Consider the following 15,098-nt stretch of genomic DNA (forward strand, 5'->3'; position numbering starts at 1 on the left):
AGAAAGTTTTCAGCTTACAGCTTCGCAGCTATAAAAGACAGCACACCAATACAATCCAAACCCATTGGATTGTAAAAAAACCAAGAGAAGGCCAATAATAGCCCCAGCTATAGCTGCGCGGCTATTGAAAAAGAAAAAGGCCTAAATTCGGTGTCCTCAAGCAGTCCATATAGTTTTTTATCATTAAAATTGCCCACACCCACATACATTTGGACAATAGTTTCTATTTGCAAGTGTTGTAGAAAGTTTTCGTTACTTCCAGAATACCGGATTTTTTGTGTTCACAAAACATAGAAAGCACTTAACTCATCACAATTGAACTTTATAATCTTGATTGTTGACTGAAATCACATAGGCTTTGAATACATAGTTTCTACTCTTTCAGACAAAACATTAGATGACTTGAAACAATATTGAATGAATCACAGAATAATCATTAGGGTGCTTTAAGGTGTTTTAATGTGTAGAATCTTGAAACAATATATGTCTGGATATGCACAATCTCTCGAATAGATGTCGAGAGATTGTGGCAATTTCTCTTATCTTCAGAAAAATTTGTTTTTAAAAATTCGTCAAGTGGGTATTGTCCTTTCGCAAATGAGAAATACAACTTCTATAGCATGTATATTGCTCAAGCCACGTGCATTGAGTTTTTTCCTGTTTTTCTTTTCAATTTTTAATCATTTCCGCTGGCAATATATATTCAATATCTGCTACTGGTTAATATTTAATCAAAATGACGGCTTCGAAATTTTCAGCTAAATTTATTACATTAAATTAAAGAAAATAGTTCATTAAGGAAGATGGTTCCAGAAGTGATTCAAAAGAAAGTGCTCCAAGTTGTTTATTTATCATGAAAATCGCCTTTTCTCTCGGAATAAAAGAGACCCTTTTGCCATGCTTAAGACGTTTGTAGGAACATACTGTGCTTCACTCAGACTCTCATGAGCTGGCTTGTTTCATTTTAGTTGAGTCCAGATCAGACGCAAAATCCTGGCAGCTCCCCAGGAAACGAAGAAGAGTAGAAGTTGAAAGTTGAAAAATTTGGAAGTTTTTTTGGTCCAAGACTGGAACGTTTTACATCAGAAACTTTAAGTGAGTCGGCATTAGTTAGGTAATACTGAGAGCTGTCATTGCAGTTAACAGCTAATCACTTAGGATAAAATTTAAAATCTTAAACGAACTGGTTTAACATCAGCATCAGGACCCAATTTTGGTTACTTATGCTTCACAGCAACTCGTTTGGTTATAGTCTGGGAAGAGAAACATGAGTTTCAAAAGCATTTTCCTGTAGGCTTCATACAGAGGAACTAAAATCAGATTGTCTAATGGCATTTAAATAAACTAAAACTGGAAGAGAAAAGAGTTTGACGACTCCAATGTAGCTGACATGTTGATTGTATCTTCTGAAGAGAATTTTTAGAGGCAGCCGCTTTCCAAACTTTTTGAAGATTGTCAGATAAGGCACAGCAGAGGCTTTAGGGTTAGTGTTGTTTACTGCAGTGGTTTTGGCGTCTTAATAGCTGAAAAAGAATCTGTTTGAAGCCTCCATAAATGGACACACGGTTTTCATAGCTTAATAATAGAACTAGACATAAGAAATTATACACATGAACCAGCAGCACCAACAAAACTAAGGCGAGTAATGGTGAAATGCTAGAAGGATTGTCTTGCACCTCCTTTAACTGGTAAATGAAAAATAAGCACTCTCGTCGGATCACGCCAAAAAAACTAAATTCTATTTTGTTGATCTTCGATGCTTTCAAAACTTGAAGAAACGATAAAGCAGTAAGAAAAACTGCTGAAAAACCAAACAAATTTTGCTCGATTTGAGAAAATTGTCTCACACTTTGCTCGCTCTTTCGCCACAGCTGGCTGAACAGAAAACCCTCCTCTTCGCACTACTCTTGAATTCTGTTCAGCAATTTGGCCTAAACCATTTGCCTTCACGTGCAGCAATTTGGTTTCAGTTGATGCATATAGTTGGTCCGTTATATTTTTTAGGCGTGTTCAGATGAATGCTTAGAAGGCGAGAGAAAAAACCAAATGTAAATAGGAATACCTTGAGAGGCTTCTTAAAAAACACTAATCCCTGAATGACATACGAAATACATCATGCAGGTAATGTAATAAAAAAAACATGTTAACAGAAAAAGTCATTTTCGAATTAGAAACAGCATAAAATTAAAAAGAAATTAACATAAACCGACAAATGTCGGCAGAATTGCTCTTGAACGACAGGCGAGGCAATTTAATTCATGGTCTTTAGTATAGATCAATTTTTCTTTATGGGTGCAAAAAAACCTCAACCCCACCATGATTCGAACCACTGACCTCCCGATCCATGGCCACCCGCACTAACCACTGCGCGTCGAGTCACTTACTTTTCCAATGCTGCAACCGATTTAATATCGCTGCAACCAAGCTTGACTTCGGAGCACCAGAGATCACTCAAAAATGATGAATGAAGGCGTGAAAAATTAACGTGAGAAGTCAAAGAATGTTCTAGTAGAAAAGCGCAAAATTGTCAAGCGAAAAATTTGCATAAAAAAAGACACACACGTTTACAATAATTGCTATGAACTGCGTTCAAGAGCAATTAATTAGAAACAGCAAGCATCATGAACTAAAAATCCACGTCAGATTAAATGACCGAATTGAATTTAGTCTGGGTCATTCCTGAATTTTCTAAAAACTGAGCTTTGTATCTTTTTCGGCAGTACTAAAAGATTTGGGCAAAGTTGCATTCGCCTATAAACCTTATTTCGACACCTTACGCCACTATTGATCACACCGTGTTTAAGCTATTTAGATCTAGCGAACATAAAACAACTAAAAATGCTCTCGAAAAGCAGGCGGTGCAACAGCAAAAAAGGCTCTCGAATGAAAGGCGGCGTAACTTAATTCAGGACCTGCAGCCTAGATAAATTTTTCTTTATGCAAAATCATCAACGGAAAATATGATTCGAACCCCGACCTCCTGATTTCGATATTTTCATCTCGTCGGAGGTATTACCCAGCCGGCTACCAGTGCTTTGATATTTACTCTCTTACAACCGGTTTTGTTTGAACAACAAATTTATTTCGTAGAGCAATTGAAACCACTCAAAAATCAAATAAAAGTGCGTGAAAGAGTCACTTGAGAAGTCAAAGATGATTCTCGAAGAACAGCTCAAAACAGTCAAGCAAAAACAATTGTATAAAAAAGACACGTTGAAAATATTTGCTTCTCATTCCAGAGCAGTTAAAAATGTTATTATCTATTTTTTTGTCCGATTATGAAAAAAGTTCGCCGTAAGAAGAACGCCAGAATTATTTTTAAATGCTTACTGGCTACATTTAAAAAACCTAACTCAATATGCGCACTCTAAAATGAAAACCATCACCAAAAATTATTCTCATCTATAAAAATCACTGCCCTGATGTAAATCAACTCAATTTGATGTTCATTTCCGACCATCTATGCATCATCTCGCCTACTTAAAACATATTCGCCCAACTATATCCATGAACAATTTTCAAAATTAATGGAAAAGAAGGAGCGCAAACAAATGCAAAGCAATTCACTAGTAAAACATAAACCGACAAATGTTGGAAGAATTGCCCTTGAACGACAGGCGAGGCAATTTAATTCATGGTCTTTAGTATAGATCAATTTTTCTTTATGGGTGCAAAAATCCTCAACCCCACCGGGATTCGAACACCACTGACCTCCCGATCAGTGGCCACCCCCACTAACCACTGCGCTACGAGTCACTTAATTTTCCTATGCTGCAACCGATTTTATATTAGCAACAAGCTTTACTTCGGAGCACTCGAGATCACTCAAAAATGATGAACTAAAGCGTGAAAAAGTCACTATAGAAGTCAAAGAATGTTCTAGAAGAAAAGCACAAAATTGTCAAGCAAAAAATTTTCATAAAAAAGACACACGTTTACAATGATTGCTATGAACTGCGTTCAAGAGCAATTAAGCTCTCGAACCAAAGCAAGCCAGAACTAATTGATTAACGTCGCGCGAATGGCTCCCAAACGAACGGTTGGCTTCGGTAGAAGCCACCAGTGGCTTAGGGATGCTGCCGTTATCGGGTAGTGAGCGGAGTGAGGGGGAAGTCAAGCGTAAGGTAAAGGGTTGAGAAAAAAATCAAGCATACAAGAGTGAAAAAATGACTCGAAAGGTTAAATCACTCATGCGAGCTGAAGCACATTGTGGGACAAAACCGTCAAGCATAAATGTTGCATAAAATTAGACAAACAACGACTATAATAATTTCATATTTCATTCGAGAGCAATTAACCACCAATTCTCAAAGAAATAATCCGACGCAGCATGTTATTAATTCAAACTTGAAATTGAAAATGACGCATCTTGAAACACTATTCACTAAGATATAAGTATTCTTTTCTCATAGCAGAACCTGTATGGGGAGTTAGAATTCCGATACATTCTTTTTTATACCATCTGCTCTTGAAAGTACCTGCGACATCTAGTCCTAGTTAACTGCTGCTGGCTATTTTTTCATCGCAATTTCATTCAAATTTCCGCTAATTTTTTCCCGAAAGCACAGGTTAAATTTTACTTTACTTCATACCGCGAACTGAATAGTAGAGTATTGCATAATTTCAATAGTGTTATCTTTGCATTAATTACTTTCGGTCATGATAATTTGTTTGGTTGTGATAGATTCATATCAAGTCTCACAAGCCGTTAAGGAATAGCCAAATTAGTGGGCGGATAATTATCTTGGAATGTGGTTTTCAAGTAGTCGAATTTTCTTAATTGTCGGCTTAATTTGTATATCGGCCACTGATGAACACGAATTTATAGCACTCGGCATTTCGCAGCTCTTCGTGAAACATCATTTGTTGTCCGGAATACTAGCCGACGCTAAAGTTTGCCAAAAAGTCAAAAGAAGGAACATTAAAAATTTTGCGGAGAAAATTGAAGTACAAAAAAAATGGGACGCGCAACTATTCAACTTGCTTACACATGAAATTAATAATTACATGACAATTTACACAATTCCATTTTACCCAATGCAAAACTAACTAACTTGGAGAGTTGCCCAATACCTTTGATCTGATTGTTTCAAATGCTCTTTCTAGTTCAAAGCAAAGTGCGTAAGGCTAATTACACCGCATAATTAAAACTCCTCTGTCTTAGTTCGAAGCAAATGTCAAGCACGCTTTCATAAAAGCGAAACAACAGCGTAAATTAGGTCAAAGTATCTTTAAGGTCAAGGACACCTTTGGCAAAGCGGCGTTTTGGCCATTTGAGTTTTAAAATGAGTGGAATACAATATTTAAAAGAAAATTAACGCCACCTGTCAAACAGTCTAACCGCCATAAGCGGTAGTTGAATTCCCGTCGAAACAAAGATTTTCCACGAAACTAACCTACATTGATGAAAAAATTCTGAAGGGGAAAAACTGGAAAATCAGAGAACATTGTTGGGCTAGTCATTAAAAAAGAAGGATGAAACAGCTACTGGTACCCATCCTCTCTACTGTCAGAAACAGCCCTCTAGCTCTTCCAGTATTGAAGATACGACTTTTCTTAAAATTATATTGACAAAAACATGAAAAGAGCATACAAAAGGAATTGAAGGCTACGAATGCGTATAATAGGCCAAAGATCGCAAATAAGAAGGTATAGCAATAGTTTAAAAGTTTACAATGTGTTAAACGTTTTCATTTATCACCAGATTATCTTCGCGGCTTCTGTTCTCATCTACGCCTGTCGCTTTAATGACATTGATATTCTCGTTTGTAGCGTTGAGAAAATGGTCTGATGCATGGATAGGTGCCTTGAAAATATGTTTTCAAGCCCCGATGCCAGCCTTCAACAGCATTTCTCGTACTCACTAAGCCCTCAAATACGTCTCTGCTATGGTTTAAAGCTGCAAGGGGGTATTGCGCTTCTTTTGTGTAGCGCTCAATTGTTTCACCTTTAATATAAGTCTTCTGGAAATAATAAGTAAGATCGTCGATCGTTTGTAAAGATCCCTTTTCTAAATTGAGGAGCTCCGAAACTTCTTGTATCTCTTCAAACACCAAATCGAAAAAGAACGGAACCATATACTCTGGAACAAAGCTAAGAGCTGGAATGCTGGTATCAGTCGCGTGGCAAATGCAAGTTCTGCGATATTTTATGAGGCCAAAATCAGATTAGAGTCGTACAGTTTTTTGAGCATATACACACGGAAGACAAGACGCTCCAGTCTAAGTAGGTACGGTATACAGCTGGTAGAATTGAATAGGGGTGATTTTAAAGTGCAACCGCAAAGCCATAAAGAGTTGTTGATTGTCAGTGAGTTGTTGATTTTCTCTGGTTACGCTTGATATTAAAATCCACTTGCTATCTAGTTTACAGGTGTCATACAGGCAGAATACTTGAAGTTGTTCTCGAATGTCTGTCTATTTGTCTGTGTTTTGCTCTGTTCTGGCCGTTTTCTTCATTGTCCACAATTTGTTTCGCTCCAACGAGCCCAGGAAAAATTTCATCGTTATGCTCATTTTTCGTGGTTAATAATTGCTCGATGGCGGTAATGGCAGTCATTTCGCAGTTGTGTGAGTTCCATTTTGAGCTTCCAAAGCGTTGTCGTTTTGTTTCTAATTTCTTATGGTCAATGATCAAAGTCAATCTATCTCGCTGGGACTTACCACAAGTAATTTTGTGTTTAACTTAAACTTTTGCTGAGAATGATGCCTCAAAATGGTTTAATTAATACATTTTAGTATTAAAGGTTTTAGCTAATGCTGTTAAAATAAGTGCAATCTATTACTTAATACCTTCTTAATTGTTGACGGGTGCCTAAAGGATAGCATCATTATCTTTAAATGAAAAGCAATTGGTTACTTAATATCGGTCTAATTTCTGACGGGTACCTAAATATTCATATTATATTAATTATTGGATACTTAGGGTAATTTGGTATTGGATAAAATGGCAGGTAGGGTATTGGCATTGGTTAAAATGCTATTGGGTAAATTATCCTGACAGATTAAAATTTTTAAGGGTAGGCTAAATTGTCACATATTGGCGCCCCCTACAATTAATTTCAACGGCTAGAAATTAATTCAAAGATGAAGACGGCTGATTAGACGAAAACATTAGTAGAGAGGCAGTGACACCAATCGTTGCTACCCACAGCATTGATGAGCAATTAAAAAACTTTCAGGTCATAAAATCCGGAGATAAGAACTAATCAGGTCATACAATCCGGAGCTAGGAATTAGAGCCTAGTGTTTAGCAGAATGGGAAGAAATGACAAATTTAGCGAAGTGTTTGAATTGGGGAGGGTGCTACCACGGATAGACCTTCGTTACGCAATTTATTTTTTATCAGAGGTGCTGATAAACACAAAACACCGTTTAATATCTCATCCCCAAAACCTCTTTTCAATTCTGCTCTTACGGGTCTCACTTTGATCATTTCACTAGTTACTTTCACGTGGCCGGATTTAGACAATTTCTATCTAAGCAGCATCAAACTGAAAATTTTCAGGGCGCATACCGTCGTGAACGATTAGGACTTCGATCCCTGTAGCGATCAGCAAGACCTTTTGAAGATGCATAAGGACGATCAGTGTAGTGGTCACCAGTGTCACGCCGTTGGTAGTCGCCACCACGGTCACCATCGGATGAGCGATTTTTTGAACCCCTTGACTCGTAGGACTGTTTTTTGGATATTTCAACACGTGCTCGGACTCCGCAGAGCTCACTGAAGAAAACTGCAGCGATTCAAAGGCTGATAATGTACAAAAATGTTTCATCTGCCAATTAACGAGGTGAGCATTTTCAATTTCAAAAGGGCCTCAAATACAGCAAAGTCGAAAACGTTGCTGCCCTCAATTTGGGCATTTGAGAGGGAAATCGGATCTATTCTGTTTCCAACTCCCCCCCCCCCCTCCCCCAGTGTTTTTTATGACCCCCAGTTACAAATTATGTGTTGTTGTATAGCACGTTACTATGTAAAAAAATGCAAGTGCGCCTGGGGGTCATAAAACATATATTCCCACTAAGCTTGGGGGGGGGGGCAGAATAGATCCCGGAAATCTTTTCTTTCGCTAACATGAACTACTATATTGAGAGCAACTTTGTATTAGTCCTGCTTAGGTTTAGACGGATACAATGGGAAACAGTTGATAATACGTACGACCCATCTAAGCCACGGACTGCATCTTCAGCGTCTTCATAATTTGTCATGGAAACAAATGCAAAACCAGGTGGCTTCTTAGACACCCATACATGAGTAACATTTCCAAACTGCTCAAAAGCATCCCGCAATTCTTTTTCAGTGGCAAAATCATCAAGATCGCCCACATAAACTTTTGTCTCCTTCATGAAAACAAAACCTATCTGAAACCTTAAAATACAGTCACTGTTATCAAAAAATCAGTTAACTACTTTGGATGAATTATTTGTATTTCGCTTTAATTTCTTTTTTAAGACCCGAAAATTGAAAGGGGGTTATGACCAAATGGACGAAAGAGTGCGCCCCACCTGAATTATCACAAAAACGTATATACATTTATTGCAAAAAGGTATTGTCTTTTATAATTACAGCAATATGCTAGGCTGGCGCGTATTTAAGCATCACGCCGGCTCTATACTCCGCAACAGCACTAAAGTTTCCTTAAATCGTTTTGAAATTATTTCACAGGAATCATGATTTTGAATGTGTTCGCTATGTCTTTTTTTCTTTTGAAAAGGTTTTTTCATTTGGGTGCTTAAGATCTTTGGTTAATTAATAGCTAGGGCCTGAAAGACATCACGTATGTTGAAGTGCAACATTCAATTCTTCATAACAGTCATGTGTCAAACAATTAGTTCCAAGTGCTTCTATTTCTGTTTTGATGTACTCTTTGTTTTGCAATAAAATAGTATCATTCACTTTATGAAAAGCTTTTCATAGTTCGTGACATCTTTATCTACAGTCAATCAAAGATCAAACCATGAAATTTAATTTTAGAAGACTAACATTATAAATGAAACTTGAAAGACCAAAAATCAATAACATTTTTAACGTTGTTGGTTCATTGAACTTACATACAATGCGCATTGAATTCAGGGATTTGCTGTGAAATTTTTATCGTGATGAAAAATAATGAAAGTCTGCAAGAGTATGACCTTATGCGTACAATTTTGGGTAGAGTCAAGACTAAATTTTCACAAAAAAATGAGAAAACAATTATTGGGAGAACGTGAACTTTAATTGATTAATAATTGCAAATATTGCAATTTTGATTGTTACGTTTAGCCAATTAAATTAATCGATTATAACCTTTTTTTTCTCAAGCCAATTAATTGCAATTAATTTTTCCAAGTCCTTGATTGAATTACAATTCTTTCTGTGGTAATTTAACTAATTTGTTTCTGATGAACATAGATCCTTGTAAGAGAAACGTTGTACGAAGTATCCCGAAAGTTTCTCTTACGAACCTACTGTAGTCCAACATTGTTCACCTGTTTTTTAAAAAACAATTAAGTGAATAACCACAAATGACGGTTCTTGTCGCGCATTTTGTTTATCGCCAAAAAAACTTTCAAAAAAATTAACACATCGGTAGAAGAAATGTTTTGCCCCAACCGGAAGTAGAGCAGCTGTATTGAACTGTTTCTCGGTGATTTTGAAAATTCCATTTGTTAATTGAGTCATTAACCAAAACTTGAGCAAAGTTTGATTGTTTCACTTTTTAAATAAACTCATATTCTAAGCGGAAGAAAATTGCTAAATAAAATAGCTGAACGATTAGTTAATGCAGCCATGTTAGAATCAATTATTGCAACGGTAATCCACGACATAGCCGATAAAACAGTTCAAAAAATATATACAAAATTTTTTAATACGGACAGAATTCAAACGGCTGAAAATAATTGAGTGGGGTAAAGTTTTTCTGATCGTTGTTAGGGTAGCAGCAATAACAGTCCCATTCTATTTGAAGCGATTGGATAATGTGTAAAAACAAATCAGAGATATAACAGAAAAATTTAGAGTTCCTAAGGCAAGTATCAGTTATGTGAAATAACTCATCAGACATCAAATATTTTGTTAGACCTCGCTAAATTTTGATAAGGTTACAGAGTAGTTACTCAACTTGCTCCAGTTCTGAAAACTGTTGTATATTGCTTTAATATATGAGAAAATCTAATCAAACACATTTTGCCATCTTGAACGCATAGCTCTTGTAAACATAATCGGGGCAAAGAGATCTGTTGTAATAACTGATATATAATACTTTTAGTTCAGTTTTCAGAAACCAAAAACAAAAGCCATTTACTTAGCATTTTACAATTTCTGTTCTTGAGTAAATTTGATCTGTCCAAGAAAAATGTACGCTACATCCAAACTCTAGCTTCTCTAGGATGGTGGACATGTTTTTTTCCCTAGTGATCCGCCCTAACCACATTAATTAGAGCGTATCACTAGGAAAAACGGCCCTCTTTTAAATTTGAATATGTGCTGTTTGGGGTGCTGTGGTTGGACTTCAGAGAAACAATCTAATCCGCTTGCTCCACTGACGCCCATGTTAGTGTTTCAACAAATATCCTATCAATATGCTCTTTTTCCTACCACTTTTGTTAGCACATGTTTTTTCTGGACCTTTTTTCATGCCCAAAACCCTAAGGAAGCCAAAGTTTGAATGTCTTATGCATTTCTCTTTTATAAAACAAAATTATTCATGACAGAAATTGTAATTACTAATTTACTTGCTGATTACTCAATAACCGTAGCTAATTTTTGCGAGGTTTGTCGAAATATTTGATTTTTGATGGGTTATTTCACATTATTAATACTGCCCTTAGAAACTTGAAATTCTTCTGATTTTTTTGTCTGCTTCAAATTTTTACGTAATAAAGTAAAATGTAATGAGATTGTAATTGCTGCTACACTATCAACGCCTAAAAAAACTTTAACCCACCAATTTTCTCTCAGCCATTTGAATTTCTTCCGGTTAATAGTTCTTTGCGTGTAAATTTTGTGAATTGTGTCATCGACTATGTCGTAGGTTACCTTTGCAATAAATAATTCGGAGATGGCTTCGTTACCTAATCATTCAGCTATGTTACTTAGCAATTTTCTTATGCTCATATCATAGTTTTTAAAAAATTGAAACAATCACACTTTGCTCAGATTTTTCAAGTAACAAATGGAAATTTCCGAATCCCCGAGAAACTGCTCAATATAGCTGCTCTTTTACTGGTTCGGGCAAAAACCTAGTACTACTACTTCTACTTCCGTTAATTTCTTCGAAAAGTTTCGGCGACAAACAAAATGAAAAACTGTGATCAGAAATGTTTTTTGAAGATATTCAATTAATGTCTTTTAAAAATAATACACGTGCGCCTGGGTAATAAAATATTTATTCCCACTAAGCTGGGGGCAGATAAGGTCAAGGAAATCCTTTCTTTCGTTTACATGAACTCCTATATTGAGAGAAATTTTGTATTAGTCCTGCATAGGTTTAGACGGATACAATGGGAAACAGTTGAGAATACGTACGACCCATCTAATCCACGACTCTATCTTCAGCGTTTTTATAATTTGTCATGGAAGCAAACGCATAACCAGGTGGCTACTTAGACACCCTCACATGAGTAACTTTTCCAAACTGCTCAAAATCATCCCGCAATTCTTTTTCAGTGGCAAAATCAACAAGATCGCCCACACAAATTTTGTCTCATTCATGAAAACAATATATATCTGAAACCTTAAAATAGAGTCACTTATCAAAAAATCAGTTAACTACTCTGGGTGAATTATTTGTATTGCGCTTTAATTTCTTTTTCAAGACACGAAATATGAAAGGGGGTTATGACCAAATGGACGAAAGAGTGCGCACCACCTATGAATTATCACAAACACGTATATAAATTTATTGCAAAAAGGTGTTGTCTTTTATAATTACAGCATTATGCTAGGCTGGCGCGTATTTAAACATCACGCCGGCCCTATACTCCGCAACAGCACTAAAGTTTCCTTAAATCGTTTTGAAATTATTTCACGGGAATCATGATTTTTAATGTGTTCGCTATGTGCTTGCTATGTTTTTTTCTTTTGAAAGTTTTTTCATTTGTGTGCTTAAGATCTTTGGTTAAATAATAGCTAGGGCCTGAATGACATCACGTATGTTGCACTTCAATTCTTTATAACAGTCATGTGTCAAACAATTAGTTTCAAGTGCTTCTATTTCTGTTTGATTTACTCTTCGTTTTGCAATAAAATAGTATCATTCACTTTATGAAAAGCTTTTCATAGTTCGTGGCATCTTTATCTACAGTCAATCAAAGATCAAACCACGAAATTTAATTTTAGAAGACTAACATTAAAAACGAAACTTGAAAGACCAAAAATCATTTACATTTATAACGTTGTTGGTTCATTGAATTTACAAACAATGCGCTTTGAGTTCAGGGATTTGGAAAAATTAATTGGAATTGCCATAATTGGCAATTGATTGCAATTATTAATTGGTGACTCAAATTTAATTGCAATAATTTATTGAAACGACCCAATTAATTGTCCAATAATTGGACAAATTTGAAAAAGCATACTCACACGTCTTACACCTAGAAATAGAGAAAAAAATTCCAGACTACGGATTTTTGTCGCAAAGATTTTAGGGTGATTTTTTTTTGTTGTGAAAAAAATGAAAGTCTGCAAGAGTATGACCTTATGCGCACAATTTTGGGTACAGTCGAGACTAAATTTTAACGAAAAATTAACGAAAAATTGAGAAAACAATTATTGATAGAACCCCGATTTTAATTGATTAATAATTGCAATTATAGCAATAAATGATTGCTACGTTTTGCCAATTAAACTAATCGAATATAACTTTTTTCTCTAGCCAATTAAATGCAATCAATTTTTCCAAGTCCCTGAATAAATTACAGTTCCTTGTGTGTTAATTAAACAAACTTATTTCTGACGAACATAGCTCCTATGTAAAAGAAACATTGTACGAGGTACCCCGAAAGTTTCTCTTACGAGCTTACTGTAGTCCAACATTGTTCACCTGTTTTTTAAAAGACAATTAAGTGAATAACCACAAATGACCGCTGTTGTCGCGCATTTTGTTTATCGCCAAAAAAACTTTCAAAAAAATTAACACATCGGTAGTAGAAATGTTTTGCCCCAACCAGAAGTGGGCAGCTGTATTGAACTGTTTCACGGTGGTTTTGATAATTCCATTTGTTACTTGAGTCATTAACCAAAACTTGAACAAATTTTGATTGTTTCACTTTTTAAATCTATTGATATTCTGAGCGGAAGAAAGTTGCTAGATAAAACAGCTGAACAAGTAGTTAATGCAGCCATCTTAGAATCAATTAATGCAACGGTAACCTACGACATAGCCGATAAGACGATTCGAAAAATTTAGGTAAAAAATTTAATCCACGCAGAATACAAACGGCTGAAAAGAACAGAATGGGGTAAAGTTTTTCTGATCGTTGTTAGGGTAGCAGCAATTACAGTGCCATTTTATGTGAAGCGATTGGATCAGGCGGCTGGATAAAACAGATCAAAGATAAAACAGAAAAATTTAAGGTTCCTAAGGCAGGTATCAGTTTTGTGAAATAACCCATCAGACATCAAATAATTTGTCAGACATCGCCAAATTTTGATATGGTTACATAGTAGTTATTAAACTTGTTCCAGTTCTGAAAACTGTTTTATATTACTTTAAGTATGAGAAAACCTAATCAAGGACATTTTACCATCTTTAACTCAAAGCTTTTGTAAACATAATTGGGGCAAAAAATCTGTTGTAATAACTGATATATAATGCTTTTAGTTCCATTTTTCTACAGTTCTTGAAAACGAAACCAAAAACAATGGAAATTTACTTAGTATTTACATTTTCTGTTCTTGAATAAATTTGTTCTATCCAACAAAAATGTACGGTACATTCAAACTTTAGCATCTCTAGAATGGTGGATATGTTTTTTTCCCTAGTGATCCGCCCTGACCACAAAATTTAGAGCGGATCACTAGGAAAAGCGGCCTTCTTTTCAATTTAAATATGTGCTGTTTGTTTGGGGTGCTGTAATTGGACTTCAGAGAAACAAGCTAATCCGCTTGCTCCACTGACGCCCGTGTTAATGTTTCAACAAATATCCTATCAATATCCTATTTTTCCAACCACTTTGGTTCGCACATGTTTTTTTTAACCTTCTTTTCATTCCCAAAACCCTATGGAAGCCAGAGTTTGAATATCTTATACATTTCTCTTGTATAAAATAAAAATGTTCATGTACAAAAATTGTAAATACTAATATACTTGCTGTCTACTCTATAACCATATCTAATTTTTGCGAGGTTTGACGAAATATTTGAATTTTGATGGTTTATTTCATATTATTAATACTGCCCTTAGACACTTTAAATTCTCCTGATTTATTTTGTATCTGCTTCAACGTTTCACCTAATCGCGTAAATATAATCAGATTGTAATTGCTGCTACACTCTCAACGCCTACAAAAATTTTAACCCATCTATTATCTCTGTGGTTTGAATTTTTTCCGGTTAATAATTCTTTGCATGTAATTTTTGTGAATTTTGTCATCGACTATGTAGATTACCGTTGCAATAATTAATTCTAAAATGGCTACGTTACCTAATCATTCAGCTATGTTGTTTAGCAATTTTCTTCAGCTCAGAATATCATTGTTTATAAAAAATTGAAACAATCACACTTTGCTAGTTCTGGTTATTGACTCAAGTAACAAATTGCAATTTCCAAATCCCCGAGAAACTGCTCAATGTAGCGGCTGTTTTACTGGTTCGGGCAAAAACCTAATACTACGAATTCTTTTTCCGTTAATTTCTTCGAAAAGTTTCTGCGATAAACAAAATGAACAAGTGTGAACGGAAATGTTTTTTGTGGTTATTCAATTAATGGCTTTTAAAACAACAGGTAAACAATGTTGAAATGCAGTAAGCTCGTAAGAAAAAACTGTCGGGATACTTCGTAAAACGTTTCTTTTACATAGGAGCTACGTTCGTCAGAAATAAGTTAGTTTAATTAACACACAAGGCACTGTAATTCAATCAGGGACCTGGAAAAATTAATTGCAATTAATTGGCTAGAG

The 15,098-nt window shown here is 35.5% G+C and overlaps 2 protein-coding genes across 3 annotated transcripts in view; both read right to left on the reverse strand.

The window, feature by feature from the left end:
- Nucleotides 1-8,377, reverse strand: part of LOC142337048 (putative splicing factor, arginine/serine-rich 6) — a 65,139-nt gene extending 56,762 nt beyond the window's left edge. Inside the window, exons 1-3 of one of the 2 annotated variants that reach the window (XM_075386102.1) lie at nt 8,158-8,377; nt 7,516-7,722; nt 1,269-1,523 (exon numbers count right to left, since the gene is read on the reverse strand). In XM_075386102.1, coding sequence (XP_075242217.1) covers nt 1,517-1,523; nt 7,516-7,722; nt 8,158-8,345 — 402 coding nt within the window. In that variant the 5' untranslated portion in view covers nt 8,346-8,377 and the 3' untranslated portion in view covers nt 1,269-1,516. Of the gene's footprint in view, nt 1-1,268; nt 1,524-7,515; nt 7,723-8,157 lie in introns of those variants that run through there. The other variant, XM_075386103.1, reaches the window with a different exon arrangement.
- LOC142336181 (uncharacterized) overlaps nt 1-15,098 on the reverse strand; it is a 545,590-nt gene that overhangs the window by 198,022 nt on the left and 332,470 nt on the right. The window lies entirely within an intron of this gene.

The sequence above is a fragment of the Convolutriloba macropyga genome, chromosome 3, assembly GCF_964194025.1.
Source record: "Convolutriloba macropyga chromosome 3, txConMacr16.3, whole genome shotgun sequence".
NCBI classification, from domain to species: domain Eukaryota; kingdom Metazoa; phylum Xenacoelomorpha; order Acoela; family Convolutidae; genus Convolutriloba; species Convolutriloba macropyga.